Source organism: Camelus dromedarius, chromosome 28, assembly GCF_036321535.1.
Source record: "Camelus dromedarius isolate mCamDro1 chromosome 28, mCamDro1.pat, whole genome shotgun sequence".
Taxonomy (NCBI): Eukaryota; Metazoa; Chordata; class Mammalia; order Artiodactyla; family Camelidae; genus Camelus; species Camelus dromedarius.
Window position 1 is genome coordinate 6,410,589 of NC_087463.1, and position 20,159 is coordinate 6,430,747.

The 20,159-nt window shown below is 46.7% G+C and overlaps 1 protein-coding gene across 1 annotated transcript in view; it reads right to left on the bottom strand.

Annotated features, from left to right (window-relative positions):
• LOXHD1 (lipoxygenase homology PLAT domains 1) overlaps window positions 1-20,159 on the bottom strand; it is a 152,179-nt gene that overhangs the window by 85,758 nt on the left and 46,262 nt on the right. The window contains exons 7-14 of the mRNA XM_064480296.1: window positions 15,379-15,502; window positions 12,645-12,895; window positions 9,850-9,985; window positions 9,159-9,319; window positions 8,058-8,144; window positions 7,504-7,639; window positions 2,867-3,021; window positions 1,241-1,401 (exon numbers count right to left, since the gene is read on the bottom strand). Coding sequence (XP_064336366.1) covers window positions 1,241-1,401; window positions 2,867-3,021; window positions 7,504-7,639; window positions 8,058-8,144; window positions 9,159-9,319; window positions 9,850-9,985; window positions 12,645-12,895; window positions 15,379-15,502 — 1,211 coding nt within the window. The remainder of the gene's footprint in view (window positions 1-1,240; window positions 1,402-2,866; window positions 3,022-7,503; window positions 7,640-8,057; window positions 8,145-9,158; window positions 9,320-9,849; window positions 9,986-12,644; window positions 12,896-15,378; window positions 15,503-20,159) is intronic.

Below are 20,159 nucleotides of genomic sequence, written 5' to 3' on the forward strand. Positions count from 1 at the left end.
CTCACGCCGCTTCTCCAGCCTGGATGACGCATCCTCTCTTCTCTTCATCGTCCCTCCACTCTCTGGTCTTTCTTCCTGGCTCAGGTCCTGTTCCACCTCTTTCTGGAAGCCTTCCATGGCTCCCCAACCCTTGCTCTGAGCCTCTGTCTGTCAGTACCACTCATTTGGAACCACCCGAATCATCACTTATCTTTTCGATGTAATCCTGTTAGTACTAACAGTGGCTATACTTTGGAGACTATAGATGCCTTGGTCATGGTCAAAATCATTTCACAATCATCATCCCATGTGATCGCCCCAGTGGCCCTCCATGGCTGGGAAACTGCACTTACTTGGATGGGAGGGGTGGTAAGCAAATTAGCAGCAGTAAATGCATCCACACACAAGTGTGCACAAGGGTGTTTGTGTGGCTGATTAGAGAAAGAGCAATTCATTCCCTGCCGGGCTGTTGGGCAGTCTGCCCCATCCACTCCGAGGAGGGCTGTCTTTGGGCAAGAAGCCTGGTCCAGCTTGAATGAAGTAAGCTTGCACCTCGTCCACGGGTGCAGGGCTCAGCCTGGACCTGGGATTGGCAGAATCCAGCTGGTGCAAAGCCCCAAGTTAAGTGTGCACCTCCCATTCATGGCTGCAGGTGAATGGGAATGGCCAACTGGATGGCACAAAAAAATGCTGGTGTTCCCTCTCATTCTAAAAACGTCACTGTCAGGAACATTTGGTAGAGCCCAAACTGGCTGTGAAAGAAATCCAAATGCTTAGGGAAAAAGAGAAAAGAAATTTTACCTCATGAGTAAGCTGGGGAAAGGAAATGAAAACAAAGTAAGATATTAAAAGGGAGAAGATGTGGTGGAAAGCCATCCAAATGGAAAAAAAAAAGCAGCTTTAATTCAAAAATTTAATTCAGCATGTAACTAACCCTCTGAAGTAGCTCTCAGTTAAATTCTGAATATGAGTTGTCATATTTTATCATTAAAAAAAATCAACATTTTGGTACTGAATAGCCGTGGTAGCACCACACTGGGACACCCGGTGCTGGTGGTGCATCACCTGTGTGTGCGTATATGGCAGGGCGGGGATGTGTGACCCAGGTCTAAATGCCACCAGCAGGGCCACTTCATTCTTGCATCGACTACATCCTTAAGCTACCGTTTTGCTCCCTGGTCCTGGAGGAGGGCTGAGACTTCCCAAAACTAAGGCCCAGAACCTCAGCTGGAGAAGATAAAAGCAGGCAGGGCTCGTGTACCTGAGACATGGGAACTCCACGTTGTCGCTCTCCGGCTGCCCCTCTTCTCTCACCAGCACACGCACCAGGAACCAGCCGCTGCCGCTGCCTTTGCCATCGTGTCTGATTCTCACCCGCCTCACCTTCCGCATGGTGACGGACTCGATGGTGAACTCGTCAGCCTTCAGGGGGATAAGACAGCAAAGGCCAGTTGGATGGTGGCTCCCCTGGGACCCAAACGCCAAGGAAAGACACAGACCCAGAAATCATAAAAGCTGTAGCTGATGGGTTGGGCTATTGGTCTTTCCCAGGTGGGCTAGGGGCTCCCTATAAAGGACAGTTTACCCCCTCTCCCAATTTCTCCCACGGACTATCATTCAATGTCAAGTTCCCAACATTTGATATCTGTTATTATTTGGTTAAACTATGGCCATTCCCTAGGATCTCCCTTTAAAAGGCAGATCCCCTGGGGAGGATCATCACATTAAGCTGTCATCAATCACTAACCATTTATCTTGAATTAACTCCTTGGTTAATCTCCTTGAGCTCCTTGCTACAGCAGGATGCTGACCTCCTTTTGAGAAGGGGAATGATTAGAACTGACTGGGGGGAACCAGTGATCTTGTTAATTTTACAGTTTTGCACACCAGTGAAGCAGCAGAATCTACGTGAGCAAACCTGGGGCCCTCCAGGGACAGGAACACAAGGGTGGGCTTGGTGAATGAAGGAGTCAGAAGATGTGGAAAGAAAAGGGTAAGAAAGGGTGGAGAGAGACCTCCACTCTCATTCCAGGGCTTACCCTTCCCTCCCCAAGGAAGGGGTGGCGGAGGAAGGAGAGGACCGAGGCTTATAAGCCAGCATTCTGCAAATCCCCTTCCCCAGCGAGCAACCTAGGGCCGTTCATCATGCAACTATGATTCTTTACTGAGCGCCTACTGTGCGCTACGGGCCATCTCTAATTCTCACAACAGCCAGCCACAGGTAGGCATCCTTTCCCCCATTTTAGACACAAGGAAACTGAGGCTCAGGGCATGGAGGGATCGGCCCCGATCAGGCTGGCCACACTCAGCCTCCCCAGTAAACCCATTTGATGGTTGGGGAAACCAAAGGGAACCCCCAGAACATTTGGAATGAGGCCAGGAGCAGAACCCAGTTCTCTCACTTCCATGTTTAGTGTCTTTTCTCGTTTCTCTTTTAAAAAGGAAACAAGCAAGTTCCTTCCAGTGGTCAAGCCTAATGGAGAAGGCAACGTTCCCAAGCTGGCCCTCAGTGTCCCAGCTCTCTGCAAACCTGCGTCCTCCAGTCCACATGTAAGGTGCTTAGTCTCCTTCCCCGCCTGCTCACCCCGAGGGAAGAAAGGTGCTGCTCCTAACCCCCAAGGGTCCTCCTGCTCTGCTCTCTTCTCAAAGCCTGAGGTGGGGAGGGGACCGTGACCTCACTAGGGTGGCTCTCCAGCTCCCGGCTGGATAGTCCTAGGAGCCTGGTGAGTGTCATGCATGTCAGTTCCCTGTTGCCTCACCCAGAGCCCGCCTCTCTGATGGTTGAGGTCCCAGTACCAGTGGTCATTTCTACCTGGAGCAGGGAAGACAAGGGAATGGGAGTAAGGGGTGGGGAGTGGGGCCAGGGGGGCGCACTGCTGCAACTTACGTTGCCCTTCTCAAATAGGTCGGTGTTATTCCTGCAGTTGTAAAGTAGTCGCTCCCCCGTGTCCCCCACGTCACCAAAAAGGCAGAGGTAGACGTTGGCATCGGTTCCCGCACCTTCGAGCTCCCCCGTGCACACAATCACGCGGTACCTTGCCACTGGCGGGCAGAAAGAGGGACATCACTGGCTGACAGCCCCCCACTCTCAGCAGCCCTGGCCCTGCTGCCCCCTCTTCAAAGCACTGCCTCCTCCTCTCCCGCCAGCTCTCATCTGGGCTGACCTTGCTCCTTTCCCCAGCGGTCCCACACCACTCAAGGTTCATCTCATCTGAATATCCCTTGTCCCAGACAGACAAGAGGTTCCCAATCATTTTTTGTGAAGCACCTGTTCAAGATTTTTGCACCTTTTAATACTGAGGTTGTGCCTTTCTCTGATTGATTTTTGTTCTTTGTGTACCCTAGATACAAGTCTTTTGCTGGATAAAGGGATAGCAAATATATTCTCCCACTGTATGGCTTAACTTTTTACTTTCTTAATGATATCTCTTGACAAAAATAATTAATTTTTAAGAAAGATCAATATAGCAAAATCAACTGTATTTCTATTCTTGCAATAAACAATCTGAAAATAAAATTGAGAAGACATTTCCATTCAAAACAGCATCACAAAGAAGAAAATACTTATGAATAAATTTATGAAAACAAGTAGAAATCAATTATTAAGTCATGGGGATGTAATGCACAGCATGGCAACCATGGCTAAAAATACGGGCACTGCATATTTTAAAACTGCTAAGGGTGTAGATCTTAAAAGTTCTTACCACAAGAAGAAAATTATGTAACTCTGTATGGTGACGGATGTTAACTAGCCTTATTGTGGTGACCGTTTTGCAATATATACAAATATCAAATCATCATCTTGTACACTTGAAACTAAATATAACATTGTAAGTCTATTATACCTCAATAATTTTTTTTAAAAAGTGAAAAAAACTAAGCTCTGAAAACTAAAAAACTGCAAAACAAATTAAAGATGATTTAGATAAATGGAAAAGCACTTCATGTTCGTGGATTGGAAGACTTAACATTGTTAACATGGCAATACTCCCCAAACTGATCTACAGATGAAATGCAATCTCTATCAGAATCCTGGCTGACTTCTTTGTAGAAACGGACAAGCTATCTCTAAAACACATAAGAAATTTCAAGGGACCCAGAATAGCCAAACAACAATGAAAAAGAATCATAAGAACTACAAGTGTTGACAAGGATGCAGAGAAATTGCAACTCTCATACACTGCTGATGGAGATGCAAAATGGTGCAGTTGTTTTGAAAAATATGATAGCGGTTTCTCATAAAGTTAAACAGAATTATCATATAACCAGCAATTCAACTCATAGGTTTATATCCAAGAGAGTTGAAAACATATATCCACATGTAAACTTATACATGAATGTTCATAGCCACATTATTCATAAGAGCCAAAAAGGGGAAACAACCCAGATGTTCATCAACAGGTGAATGTGGTAAAACCATACAACGAAATATTATTCAGCAGTTAAAAGAAATGAAATACTGATATATGCTACAAGGTAAATGGACCTTAAAAGCACTGTGCTAAGTGAAAGAAACAGACAGAAAAAGTCATGTATTATATGATTCCACTTACATGAAATGTCCAGAAGAGGCAACTCTATAGCGACAAAAAACCAGATCATTGTTTTAAACAGATAGATAAAGACAGAGATGAGGAGTAAGGTAGGGGAATGGATGTGACTGTTAGAGGATACGGGGTTTCTTTGGGGGGCAATGAAATATTCTGGCATTTGATAATGGTCATAGATGCATGATTCCATCAATATACTAAATCACTAAATTCGACACTTTAAATAGATGAATTGTATGGGACATGCATTATACCAGAAGAAAGCTATTTTTTTAAATGGACACTACTCATCGGTGGTCCATCTAAAATGAAGATAAAGTACATGAGGAATGAGACAAATCACCAGTAAGTTTAATTCAATGCACAAATTATATTTTCAGTAATATGCTCATTTTTATTTGGAGATATAAAGATATCTGAAAATTAAGTTTAATCATTAAATACACGGGTTCATGAAGATGGTGTCTGTAGCAAAACCACTTGTTAGAAGAAAAGGTCAAGGATGACTGCTCATACACAGACTTGCCTGAGTGGAGCCGACAGAGGCAGCCACTGAAGCCAAGAAGGGGGGAAGGCCTCCTGCCCCCAACACGGCCTCTTCAAAGGGACAGTGCCCAAAATTCAACCATTGCTACCTTCTCCAATCAACTCTGTTAACACTCAAAAGCTAAATGTTTTAAACTTCTAGCCTGTGCAGCACTGAAGCTGATGCTTTTGTGTTAAGCTCCCAGTGATGGACTGTGTTAACAGTCAGAGGAACAAATAGCATGAATTGGAGTGAGTACTGAAACGTGGGTGCACAGAAGGGAAGAGAGAACACCAACCTCGTGTCATTCTGAATTCTGATGAAGTTCAGTTTTGCTTTTTCGGCTGCAACTGTCAGGCCATTCCCAGAAGCAAGCTGATGAGGGAATTCGGAAATCCCTATGCCTGGGGATTCCAGCCCCTTGTGTTCAGGAGCTTGAAGGTCCGTTTGGCTGGAAGTTATCAGGGGTCCCTCCCAGCCCACCTGCCATTGAGATTCCAAGCTCCTTCCTGGCAAGAAGACTGTGGACCATTAGAGATAATTATATTGTTGGCCATCAGCAGTGAAAGACTTTAAATAGACGGGTAAGTATAAGAGTTTTTTTTTCCTCTAATAAGAGATTCTTGTACTTTAATCTTAAAATTACAGCTCAGCCTGATTAGCAAGTAGCTATGATTTTCAGCCCTTGAGTCCAGGGGGCTCTTGCCTGCTTATCAGTGGGATCCCGCCCATCACTTCCACTGGGTACCAGTGGAGAATGCTGACCTCGTTGGTTTTACCATCTCACATAGGTCCTAAGGGAAAGGCAAGGTGAAATAAATTGTGGGCCAGTAAGTATTTTGTCCCTGTCTCCTGATCTGCGTTGATCAGTGCAATCACTCCCAGAAGCCTCTTGGCTCTCAGGTATGGTGTTAATTGCTTGCTTGACTCGCCCTTATTTTTTAGGTAAGTTAGGAGTATACAGTTCAATCTTGGAGAATTGATTTTAAATTGTATTTACTCATTTTACATGAGTCCAAGACTCTCCACTTGCAGGATTTCCAGGAAGCCCTACACATTATTCACAATACCCTGGTACCAAGTGGTGAAGTGAGACATTGCCACCAGCTCTATTTGCTGTTACAAAGAAGCACCCAGACCAGAAAAGGAGATCTGAGGTCCTGTAGAGGTGAGTAAGGACATGAGCATGTTCCAAGAGCAAGAGAAATTTATTGGACCAGAAGGAACAGTTGGGAAAGAGAAACTCAAGTCGGTATGGGTTCCAAAGTACTGCCAAGGGCCCCCAGAAGGCATTAAACTGCCGTTATAGCCAGGACAGGCAGCCCCTCTGTTACTGACCTGAGTCCTCGGACTCTTTAATCAATAGAAATTGATAAGAGGCCAGATGAGAAATTCAGGCAAGGGTTTATTGCAGCAAAAGGAAGTGAAAGCAAGTAACAGGTGCCCTTGCTCGTTCTCCAAGGAGGGCAAGCTGGTTCCTTAAATTAGGTGAGGGTAGGGGAGGATGAGTGGGTTGGGCAGAGGGGAGGCTTAGGTGTTCTGACCACCCCTTTTGTGGTGCTGTGGGCAGGGATCACACACAGGACCCTGCTTTTGCTCCCAGCGTCTCAGAAATGGCGGTTGGTTTTGATCTTTTGTATCTTATTGTTCCTAACTGCCCTGACTGCACATGCGTGCAGCTGTCTTCAGTCACATGCAATTTCTTTGTGTTCTGTTGCTGTCAGTACACGCACTCTGGTAAAGGGTCCCAGGTCCCAGCCTATGTCACTTCAATCCAATACTAGTCACTAGAGATTCTTGTCTTTCATTGCAATGTTCATTAATAGTATCACCGAAGACAAAACCAAACAAAAAACAGCTGTGATGGCCCCACATCTCATACAGTTTTAAATGTTACAGGCATGTTTTTATGTGTGACCTATAGAAATGCTCTGCCTCCCCATCCCACCCTCACTGTGATCGCTCTTTATCTATCAAGTCCCTGCCCATAGAAGACCTAGCACCAATGTCTGAGCAAAGTTTCTCCCAACTTCCTCAGCAGGACGTTTCTCTCACCACTGTGGCTCCACAGCATTCATTCAAGTCCTGCCACTTCCACCTTCACAATATTTCTTGAATTTATCTTCTCCTCTGTAGTCTACCCAGTCCCTGCCCAATTTCAGGACCACTTTTTCTCTCCCCTGGACGATTTATTAAAGGTTTGTCCCTAAAATCCATCCTCCACACATCCACAAGTCCTTGACAGACTAGGAGAAGTGAGGAGAGGTAGGAGCTGGATGGGGTTCAAGTTCAAGGGTGCTGTGGGTCATCAAGGTCATGAGGGGCCTGAGAGGGCAGGAGCCCGGGTCAGAGGCAGGGACTGAGTCAGCTCATGGGCCAGACCCCCATCGGCACATTAAGTAGGAGTTCCACCGCCTCCCCCAGGATGGAGAGCCAGTCAGTACTCACTGCCCATTATCCTCCGTACTGTCGGACCCTCAGCAGTCATTTCCCTAACGATCTCGTTGTCGTCCTCATTGGCATCCAGCCAGCGATTGCAATTGAAGTTATACTTGTCCTTGGTCAGCGTGTTCATCAGGGTCATCTGGAATGAAGTCCCGGGGTGAGCAGGTGGGTGCACCAGAGATACACATCCATGCCCTGGGGTCACTGATTCACTAGTTCATCTCAAGGAGGCCAAGGCCATCCCCTAGAGATGACTCTTATGGAAGGTGGGGTGCCAGATTAATATTTATGCCTCTGGTCCCCCGGAAACTCACACTTGCCCAGCAGCCAGGTGACTGGGGCACCATTCAAGTTTCCTGACAACCTGAGCATCTTCTTAGTCTACTCGGGAAGTCCTGCCCCAGCATGAAGCCCCTGTGTCCTGTGTCCAAATTCAGGTCTCACCGTAACCCTTCCCCACTAATACTCCCAACAGATAAAGGCAAACTTTACATTAGAAAAGGACCATTCTAGTTCCTCTCCCAACCACCTCCCAGCCTCAAGACGGTACATCTCACCCTTTCTAAATGCCATCCAGAACCAGGACTCCTTTTGTCATGCCATGCCCGAATCTTATAAAACCTGCCGAGATCTGGGAGCTCAATCTATGGTGAGAAATAACAAGGCTTGAGTGGACAGAACCAAGTGAAACGTGTTTATCCTCAGAGCTGACCCTTTGCCAGGAGGGCACCCACTTTGGGCTGCTTCTTCAGCATCAAGGGTGGGTTTGCTTCCAACCACCCTCATATGCCCTGTCTTCGATTGCCCCTTGTAACCAGTGGCACATGAGGGCGAGACAGCCATGAAGAGCTAGGGTTCAGTCTGGGCTGGCAAAGCTGACCAAAAATAACTGACCCACAGTAGGATCCAGACTAAAGAAAATCTTCCAAGCCATAAACTTTCCGTTACAAAATCCATATGGCAGCCCTGCAAATTGGCACAGGCCCACGGCCCCAGGACTCCGCCGGGCACTGAAACAGACAAAAAGATCAATACAGCAGTCGTGCCCTTTCCCTAGGGGTTCAAAGTCTAGCCGGGAAGACAAATACATAAAAAGCAATGAACTGAGGATGTGTAATAGACAGGCCGACAGGGTGCTCTGAGAAGAGAGCTGCAAATCACAAATTATTCTTACCTAAAGGTCAGAGCAGAACTTCTGTTGGCAAAACAAGCCTGCTCTACTTACATACATACTGAAAATTTAAAGCTGAATTTCTTTTAAAATGTGCTAAATTATATACTTTCTGTTAAATTTGCTCGCCAGTCTCTAACTCAGTCCAGATTGGCCAGTTTGGCACTGACTGTGCTCAGGTTCTCTGTTCCACAATGATTCCCCAAGGCACCGGGCTCCCGGAGGTCCAAAACCATCCCATACTTGCTGCTCTCCCTGGGCTCGGTTCTGGACTGTTTGATTCAAGCAAAGGGCCAGATCTAAACCGCACCCCATTGATAAATTGCCTGTAGATTAAACGTGGCACTCCCTGCCAGGGCCTGGGGTCTCTGTTTCACCTTTTTGTCTTCAGCCTTGATCCAAACTTGGCTTAGAAAACCAGAATCCCATGATAAACGCTTCTTACACCCCTTCCTCCTCCCCTCCCATCATCACACTTCCCTCCTACCCTAAATTTCTCAATTATGCCGGGTTTGAACCACTTGTTGTTGGGATTCAGGAGAATCTCATCTGTCCGCCCCTTCTGCCCATAAATCTGGATGAAGATAGGAGAGTTGGTACCAGCTTTCTTCAAGTCGGTTGTCCAGACCCACAGGGACCACGGGAATTCTGCAGAGACAGGTCAAGTTGCACCATTAACTTCAAAAAGTAAAGAGTTTTTCATGCTACCAGTGAGAAAGAAGAGCAAATCAAAGATGATCAGGACTGAAATGCAGGTTATACACAAGTGTGTCCCATCCTCAGAACCCCATTATAACAAGTACCAAATTTGGGAATCCAAGGATTCCTTGCTATTTGGAAGAGGATGTCTTAACATTCCTTTTAATAAAGGTGAGGGTCTATTAGTATGTTTTAAATAGGAGAAAGAGTTGACTCCACCCACCCTATGTCCAGTATATCATGAGTGCACTGTGTTCAGCCGTTCAGTTTAACACCCAGCCCATCACAGCAGCTAATCCAATTTGGGGCCGTTGGAGTATCAGCCTTGGTGCCAAGTATGTAACTCTGTGTGACCTGTACTTCAGAGAAATGAGCTTCCTGGGGACCCCTTCCCTTCCCTTCCAGAGCAGAACTGAGAAGCAGGAATGCCCATGGGTTTGACATCCTGGCCTCGGCTGGCTCTGGGCCCCTCAACCTACTTTTTAGCCGCTTCTTCCTGAGAGACACCATCTCGTACAGCTGCCTCTCGATCAGCCCATCCACCTTCTTCTCATCCAGCCAGTTGCTGCAAGGGAAGGTCTGCTGGATGCCAGTGAAGGGGCACAGAATCACCACCTGCGGGAGCAGATCGTGTCTCCTGCAGCAGGTCCCATGGCTGGGACATCCTTGCAACATTCAACAGCGTCCTCAGCCCCACCTTTAGGGTCGTCTGCCTTAGCACCCTCAAGGAATGGCACTTTTCTTCCCACTGCCTGTCTCTTTAAATCTGAGATCAAGAAATACCTCCTTTAAGAAATCTTCCCAAGTAGGTATCATCCATGCTCCAATCTACTAGCCCAAATCTCAAGCATTTTTCTGTACACACACACCCTCTTTGAACACCATATTTCTTCATGCACATCGTAAAATCTCAGATCGAACCAAATTAACTAGAATACTAAATTTATCCCTTATATTTGTCTTATAGGAAAAAGGTCAATCACAGAAAAGGTCATTAATATCTATAATTTAGATGTATCTGACATAGAACTTGTATCAAGCATATATAAAGAACTCTTATAATTCAATAATAGAAGACAAAAATTTTAAATAAGCAAAAGATACCTCACAAAAGAAGATATACGAAGGGCCAATAAGCATATTATAAAAGTTGTTCAACATAAAAATTGCTCATTAGAGGCTTGTAGATTATACCCATAATTAAACTCCACTACATACCCATTAGAGTATCTAAAACGTAAACTTGGCAAGAAATTTCTATAGAAGTTAAAGGGGCATGAATAGGGTAACCTATCCCTGAGGGAGAAGATTAAAGTGGACAACTTTGCCCTAGCAGATAGCAAGACTCAGTAAAAATGGTACAAAATGAAGACAGTGAGTTACGCATTAGTACGTTACTAAATCAGTAAATGGAACCGACTAGAAAGCTCAGAGGCAAATTATACATTTTGGGAATTTGATGTATGACAGTGGCCTTTTCAGAACAGTGGGGAAAGAATTACTATTTAGTAAATCGGTGCTTCCCAGGCTTCCTTAATGATAAGAATTATCTAAAGCATTTGTAAATATCCAGATTACCCGGAAATTCTGACTCAGTACGTTTGGGCTGGAGCCTAGGAATCTATTTTTGAAAAGAAATTCCAGGTGATTCTCAACTTGACGCAAGTTTTAAAAGCCCTTCAATAAATGCTGCTGGGACATTTGGATATCTACACAGAAAAAATAAAACTGAATCCCCACCTCATACAGAAATCAATTTTCTGGTAATTTAAGATGTAAATATATAAATGGGAAAACCAAACTTTATAAATTTTGGAAGAGGATATAGGAAAATGTCCATATAGCTTTAAGGGAAGTAAAATTTCTTTCAGTGATACAAAACACATTAACCATAAAGGAAAAGATCAGACAGATTGCTTTCAAATTAAATTTTCTCTCCCTCAAAGAATATTGTCAACAAGCTATGAGAAGATATTTGAACACATCCTATCAACAAAGGATTAATATCCAGATTCAGTAAGGACCCCTAAAAATAAATCCAGCAGTAGATTAGTCAATAGAAAAATCAACAAAAGACATGAACAGGCATTTTACAAAAAGGAAACATGAATGGCCAATAAAACAGCCAAGAGATGCTCAACTTCACTAGCAATCATGAAAATAAAAATTAAAACCACAATAAGATCACTTTACAATTGGTGATGATTTAAAATTCAGGCAATATCTGGTGCTGACAAGGATGTACGGAACAGAATGTCTCTCACACACAGGCTGACAGGGGAATAAAATGGTGCAACTACTCTGGAAAACAGACTGGAAAACTCCAGAAGTATAATTATTCTGCAAGGCTGAAGATTACCTTACCCCATGAGCTGGAACTTCCATTCTGAGAAGCGCCTGCACCTTTATACAAAGATGCATATACAGGAATTTCATGGCAGCATTGTTTATAACAGCAAAAAAAAAAAAAAAAAAGAAAGAAAGAAAGAAACATCCCCCAAATGTCCAGCGACAGAATGGACAAGTAAGGTGTAACTGATGCAGGCAATGGCGTGGATGGAAAATGGAACATCCACAGCTTCTGTTACCAATTCGGACCATCTCCAGAGCATAACGTTGAGAGAAAATGGCTAGTTACAAACAATATACACGTGGACAAAATTCGTAATAGTGTATGGTCTTTGGGAAGGACGTAATGAGATTATAATCCATGCATGATTGTGGAAGGACACAGAGGAGTTTCAAAAGCCTTGGAAATGTTCTGTTTCTTAAGTTGAGTGATAGACAAAATTGATGTTTGCTTTTTATCCTTCTCTGTATTTTCCTTTTATTATGTGCGTTGTTTAAAGCATAAGTATTCCACATACATACATATTTTTATCCTGGTCCTGATATTTTATTTTATCTTTTATTTTATTTTTTCACAATACAAACATATATTTAAAAATATTTGTCGACTGAGAGATTTATAAGCTCGAGTGGAACACCACACCAGGAATCAAGATAGTCTATAACCCGCAACCGAGTCCCTCTGGATAAGCTACCCTGTGTTTGGCTGCTGGTTGCATGTACAGAACAGCCCCCATTCCTGACCATCAGTAAGACCAGATAGACAGGCATGTAGCCATCCAAAAGGCCCCATGAAAGGGACTTCCCATGTGCTCTGTAACTGGTCCAAAGGAAGCAGGAAGTAAGATTCAGATTAGAGTTTGCATTTGCAAGTTAAAGGAGAGAGGGGTGGAATCAGGGAAGCGGCCTCCGCAGCCTCCCTTACCTTCTCACAGTACCAGCCTCTGTTGACGCCCACGTTGCCGTGTCCGATGGAGACCCTGCCCAGGGGGCTGAGCAGGGCAGCCAGCTCGATGTGGAAGATGTCTGTGCGGCCACGGTCAAACACTCCGCCCTCCAGGAAGATCTTCCCGCTGTTCTTATTCCCTCTGGCCCCGTACATGACCAGGTAGATTTTGGACTTGGTCCCAGCCCCCTGGACATCCCCGGTGAAGATGGTTACAATATAAGAGATGGCTGGTGTGGAAACAACAGGGGAAAAGGGAAGCAGAGGCTTCAATGCAAGCTGATTACAATGTCCTACCCACCTTCTCCCCTACCTGGCTACACCGCCCTAGGCACCCCCCTCTTCCATACATCCTCATTCCCCCAAGTCCTCCTGCCCCAGATGACAGCCAGTGCCCCTCTCCAGTTCACTTTATCTTTTTGACTTTGTGTGGCAGTGTGTCTGAGTCTAGGAAGGAACTACAGGTTAACAGGAAGCTGCCAGCCCCAATTACAGGAAACTCCCAAAGAGAAGGAAGGGCTTGGGTTGACTCTAAGAATAGTACTTGTTATTAATGCTAATTACCAGGTGCATATTATTAGTAGCTGCTGGATGAGTTCTATTATGTCTCATTTAATTATAATAGTCAACTCGACTAACAGGGGTTTATGTTCTGGGCTCTGATTCATTTAGCTTGCTCTTTCACTCATAGGTTAAAAACCTCACTCGTATCAGACGGCACAGAGTCCTTCTTTACCCGGGATGACAAAAAGTCGAGGGAGGAATAGAATGCTGTGGGTTGGGCCATTTGGGGTTCTGGTCAGTCAGAGGACAAGGAGTTCTGGGGTAGAGCCAGCGAGGGGAGCTCAAACTCTGAGATGAGACACAGTAAAGGAAAACATTAAAGACAAACATTTGAACAGGAAACTACAGGAAATTCTGCTAAGGTCTGGCCCTTTTTTTTTTTCACTCTGTCCTGGAGTCTAAGGCAAGTGGTACTTTAATCCTTGTTAATTTCCCCCGCCTCCCTTTCATCCTGCCCCTGCCCCTGCCCTCATCCCCTGACTCCAGAGAAATAAAAATCCCCAATGTCTTCGGAATAGAACGCATGCAACTACACGGATGCATCATTCGTTCAGACATTTGCACCTTCCTTTGTTTAACAAACATTTACTGAGTGCTTACTGTATGTCAGGCCTTGGGAGGATGTGAAGGAAAAAAGAAACAGCCCCTGCCCTAACAGAGTGGGTCTCCAGCTTTATTTTTCCACAACACGTGGACAGACGGTACTCTCACACATGACATGGCCGTAGTTTCGGACCGTCTGGTTCCTCCTCCTCCTCCTCCTCTATCGCCGGAAGCAAGTAATAGTAACATAGTTGAAGGGAGCGCATGAAACCCACTCTAGTGTATGTTTCTACGAAAACCATTTGCAAACTCTAGTTACAGATGACTTGTGACACACCCACGATGGTCAGACCGGGCCCAGGGCACACAAAGCCAAGGCTGAAGAGTGCTGGAGCGGAGGAGAATTCAGCTTCCTGAGCAATAAATAGCAATCAAGTCCTGCCCTAAATGTCTGGAGCAAAAGAAGGGAGAGACTGTCCTGTCTGGAGTGTGGCAGTGATGGGGGACGGTTTAGAGGAAATGACTGGAAGAAGGGATTTAAGAAACAAAAAGAAGAGGAATGGCAGTACAGGCTGAGGGGAGGCAAGTTGCAAAGAGAAGGGAAAAGAAAGAGTGAGGCTAGCGGCTAAGGGGAGAGGAGAGGGGAGGTGTGCGGATGAGGTGGGAGGAGAGCGGAGGGGGCAAAAGTAAGTACAGACAGAGCAGAAGGCATGCAGATGAGGGGAGGGAGCTGGAGGGTGGGTGGAAGTGGTGGGAGAAGGTGTTGAAAGATGCTGCTGGGGGGAGGGTACAGCTCAGTGGTAGAGCACATGCTTGCACGCACAAGGTCCTGGGTTCAATCCCCAGTCATAAACAAACAAACAAATAAATAAGATGCTGCTGAAATGGCCAACTGGGGCTCCATCGTGGAGCCATTTTTATCTTATGCCCCCGATCATGGGCTCCTTCTCCAGGCAGTGGGGAGCCATGGGAGGTTCTGCGGCGGAGCACGCTCTCAGCGGTGCCCATTCATGGACATCAATTTTCTGGAACATACCATGCTATGCTGGGAGTTTCAGGGTTTCCATGGAATTCACACAGGAGAGAGATGTCAGAGGCAGACTAAATCTTGGATCAGCTGTGTGACCTTGCACAGGTCTCTGAGCTTGTGACTCAGTTTCCTCACCTGTGAAATGGAAACAATAACCTGCCCCACCTTCTAGGGTTGTTGTGAAGATGAGAGGAGGTGAAGCGGGTCAGTGGCCTAGAGGGAGCCTGGCATAAAGTAAGCACTCAGCAGTAAGAAGAGTTAAGAGTGAATCGACATCCTTATAAATGTCCACGTGGGTCAGGAGTTCACATCCTAGCCCCACCCTACAGATAACTTTCCTTGCCCTGGGAAGTTAGTGTCTGCTCAGGGGCACCTCTGCATCTCCTTTGGCATCAGCAGAGGCCCAGACTCCAGCCCAGGGGGGACAGAACACTTTCAGGGACAGGAGAAATGTTGTCTGAAGACACGGCTGGTTCCCAGTTGATTGCAGGCCTCCAGACCCGCAGATGAGAACACCAACCCTCAGGCAGAAAGTGAAATATTAGCCCACAGGGGGTCCCCTTCCTTCAGGTCTACCTGTGGTCTCAGCTCCGCCCACTAAGATGTCCCTCTGGATTTTGCCATCATCTTCATCCAAGGCCAGCCAGCGGTTAAGAGGGAAATCATACTTTCTTTTGTTCCCAATATCTTCAATGACAATCTGGGAAGGAGAAGAGAAGGAAAGAAGATTAAATGTCATTGAAGGCACACCTGATGACCGCATCCTATTCCTCCATCACTTGAGTGTAAGCTAAGGGTATGCTCTCAGCGTCTTAGTGGCCCAAGGAAAGCTTATTACAAGAACACACCTGTTGTCAGAAACCTTGCTAAGCACTGAGAGTCACAGGGGTGACGACAATCACCTCCTTCCTGAATTACTGAGCCTTTGTTCCCCTACTCTGTGGCAGATCATTAAAAACAAAAAACTAAATGCAAGAAACTTGGCAGGGTGTGCCCTGTGAGCCTGGGACGCCGGAACGGGCAGCCTGGGTTTGCAGACGGCACCAAGATCATCATCCTCCTCACCTGGTGAAGGCTGGGATTCCGACCTTGCTGAGAAGCAGAGCCCATGCCAAGGGCACTACAGGCCCTGAATCTGGCACACAGAATCCCGGGACCGGGCGATCAGGTCGGAAAATGTCAGCCCCTGACAGTGAGGCTGGGGAGCTGGGCATCTCTGAAGCTGCCGTGGGGGACTGACATGTGAGCGAGGCTGGGGAGGTGTGTTCTAGAGCTCACCAAGGAGCCTGGGGGCCCTCCCCAAATGTCCCAGGAACACCCACTGAAAACTCACTCTAAGTGGGATCGTCAATAACCAGACCGACTCCTCCAGCCATAACTGGAGGGCAGAAGCAACTGGCAACAGAAAGAGGGAGTTGAAAAGAAAAAAAATCTGCCCAGGTGTGCCCAGGGCTGCCTGACAGAGGGGGACTCTGATTCCCAGTGAAAGACTCACTTCCTAAGACCAAAGTGTCTGCAGTGTGGAAACAAGGCACACCCTGGCCTGCCTGAAGGCATCTCACCTTGTTCTGTAACCCAGCGCTCATTGAGGAAACTTCTGGACTCAGAGCTGGCCTCCTGAGGACACCACTCACCAGGGAGGGGCCAGTGGTCTGAGCCAGTGAACAGGACCAGCCATCCCACCAGGCTTCTCTCCCCAGATAAATCAGCATTCAGGCTCTGGTTTATAAATCAGCCCCTTGTAAGTTTGGTTGGTGTGAGTCACCCTCTAGGGCTTGCTGATATGATCGAGTCTCTTGTTCTTTCAGAGCTGAGTGCCTGGAAGCCACTGTGGCACCGTCCAGAGGGCACTCTGTCACGGAAGGCAGTTCATCCTCTGCCAACTTATCTGTCTGCACATGTCTCTGTGGCTTTCATCTCCCAGGTGGGGTGGGGGAGATCAGGGAGCCGCTGACAAGGATCTGGGCTACACCTCTTTACTCTGACACTCACAGCGTCGGGAAAGCAAGGTGAAGAAAGAAAGGACTTAATCTATTAGATAAGCTGTCACATCTCCCAATAAACCTAAATACACAGATTCACCATTTCTGTCTTTAAATGTTCGCAGACTGGTGTGCCAGCCATGACTCCGAGAGCAAAAGACAACCACCCTCACAGTTCACAGAGAGATGGCTTCCATAAAGGGCCTTCTCCTGGCCTGGCGTCTGATGGAAACTCCTGGCTTGAGAAATTTAGCTAATCTGAAAAATAAAATGTGTTACCATTAAATCTCTCTAGAGGACAAAGCTAGCCAGCACAGATGAACTGCCAAGGAAAGAGACGACATGCGAATGAGTATTTGAGTAACAACTAAGACTTTAAAAATTAGACTTTCCGAAATGCCAAATCACAAAGAAAGGCCAAAACTTAAACGCTAGTGTAGAAAGCATACAGGTCCATGAAATAGTTCTGGAACTTTTCTGGATGTATACTGAAGTATGTAAACCATTATTTATGACATCTCTTGGTCCCAAGGTCTGCAGGATGAGGCTGGGGGAAGCTGGCTCCCGGAGGGTAGGACATTTTGGGACACACCTGGTAGCGAAGGAGCTGAGACATGAGAGGCGGCGCGAGTGATGCCAGCACCCAGCACAGAAAGACTGTGCCGGGGGCGGGGCGGAGGGCGCTCCCAAGAGCATCCTGGCCTCTGCTGATGTGGGTCCTGGTGCTTGGGACATTACTAAGGGCCCCTCGGGGGAGAGCAAGCAGCTTTCCCACTTCTGTTCACAGTTGCCCAGACACCCCTGGTTTTTCATACTGTTCCTTTGAAGAATTCAAGACATCTCAGCAATGGTTTTTTACCTTCACCTTGAATGACAGAAGCACACACCTGGAGTGTGTGGGGGAGAGACAGACAGACAGACAGAAGTAATAACCTAATGAAAAGCAAGAGCCATTGTCTCCCCGAGGAATGCTCTCCACCTGCAGACAAGCCCACAGGCTGGGAAACCAGGGGTCGTGAGCCCTTGGGAGGTGAGAAGGCGAGAAGGGAGCCTGTCCACGGTGGAGCTGCTCTGCTCTGCTCTGCAGCACAGTTACGAGGTGAGACCACCTGCTACAAAAAGCCAGGGAGGACAAACCACCCCGGAAGAAGAGGAGGAAAAGATGAAGTTGACAAGAGCAGGGGTTCTTTCTTTCCTGTTCTTTCCAGATGGTTCACAGACACACCCAAACGATCTGGCATCTCCTCCCGCGCGGGGCAAACATGTCTGTGTGAACACATGGAGTTGGTCTTGGAGTCAATACATTGTAGATCAATGTAGAATGTCAACTCTGACTCACGGCAGCGCTCCTGCCTTGGTATGGGAATCACTTCCACCAACTTTACGTAACCTGATTGAAGCAGAGGCCCGTTCTGCGCAGAAGAAATGAACCCCACACACATAGGGCAGCTTGGAGAGAGGTTGAAGGGCCTCCTCCCTCCCGCCTAATGTGCCGAGATGCCAGAAATGCAGACAATCTGAGTGGTCCACAGTGATCCTTCTCTGAACCAGCCATGGGGCAGGAAGTGAACGTAAGACAAATCCCTGTTTCCAGTCTTCCTTTTAAAAATGCTTATATGAGCCACTACATATAAAAATAGATTTTAAGAGTTTCTTCTATACAGCGTAGGAAACTATCTTCAATATCTTGTAATAACCTTTAATGAAAATGAATATGAAACAGAATATATGTATGTGTATGCATGACTGGGACACTGTGCTGTATATCAGAAATTGACACATTGTAACTGACTGTACTTCAATTAACAAGAAACTAAAAGATGAAAGAAAAATGTATATATGTTATCCAGTAAAGGTGGCCCTTGACACATAAGCAGCCATCACCACATTCCAGAAACCACTGCTGAACTGTGGTTTACCTTTAGAGTTCTTAGATCACAGGAAAGGGATGGGTAAGTTTTGATACGGGGAAAAAAGACGGGAAAGACTGGAGCTTAGGAATCCACTTTGAAATCTCAGCACCCAGGGGTCAGCAGGGAAGACCTGGGCTCATGGAAGAATGAGGGAGTGTTCTATGGGGGGACTGAAGCTCAGAAAGAAGGGAGGGTGGTCTCCTCCTCCTGTCACAGGGCTGTCCTTCCCCACACGCTCTGTGTCTCACTCATCACATTGAAATACTGTGTCAATTGATAGGTGGCATGCCACAAATAGAAACGACTGTAAATGACAGCATTTGAATGGTGACACCCTTAAGGCTCTAGCTCCTTCCTCCACACTTCATCCCTCTCCTCTGAGCCCGCCCACACATCCACTCCCTCATCACTGCCTCCGGCTGCCTCATTCAGTAAAGACCTTTGATGGCTTTTTCTGACCAGGACCTGTGATGGCCCCGCCCTCACCCAACGCCCTAACATTACTTCTCAGTTCTCTGAGTCCTGTGCCCTGGCCCAGAGTTATTCAGCGTCCCTGCGCCACCTTCCAGCTGCCCCTCATCTGTCAGTCCTTTTGCCCAAAGGAGTTCTCCTCCCTGCCCCACCCCCAGCAAAACCCTCCCCGTCTTCACAATCCAGCTCCAACGGACCCTCCCTGAAGCACCCTCCGATGCCCACAGGCACGGGTCCCCACAACAATGTCTGTTTGTGCCTCATACAACACTCATCCTGCTTTGCACTCAAGTTGGGGTGATTCTGTTTTCTGATTTTCAAACTGACAGCCCTGGTTCAATCAACTTTGGGACCCCCTAGGACAGAATGGTCATTCATTGAAAACTGGACTTTTCCTGAAGTTTCACAACATTGTAAACTGACTATAACCCAATAAAATAAAATTTTAAAAACAGTTTTGCAGTATAAGGTCACAGTAACTACTTAGGAACCTGTCTCATCTCTTTTGGAAGCAGAGCCACAGTCACTGTAACAGCTGCGGGTGCAGTGCGGGGCCTACGGTGTGACAGCCACTCAGTGAGTGTTTGCTGGACGTTGAGGGTAATTGGTGACCTGAGGCCATGGTGGGCTTCCTGAGGTCCCTGAAATCAGCTCCACCAGCCTCCGTCTCCTCTCCTGTCAAAGCCAGTGGTGCTGGTGGAACTTACACTCCCCCAGCACGCAATAGGTGACCCATCCGATTCTGGACTTTCTAACACATGGCACAGTGGAGAGAATGCTGACTCAGAGTCCAGGGGACCTGGGGCAGGTGCCCGTCCTGCCACTGAGGGGCTGCGGGGCCGTGGGCGAGTCTGTCTACTGAAGCAGATGGACCAAGGGTGAGGCCCACTGGCAGCGTTATGTTCCATCTTGTGGCTGTTGCCCCTCTGACGTGGTCAGTGACCTGAACTGATCATCTGAGTCCATCACAATTCTTGGGCTCACCAGACAT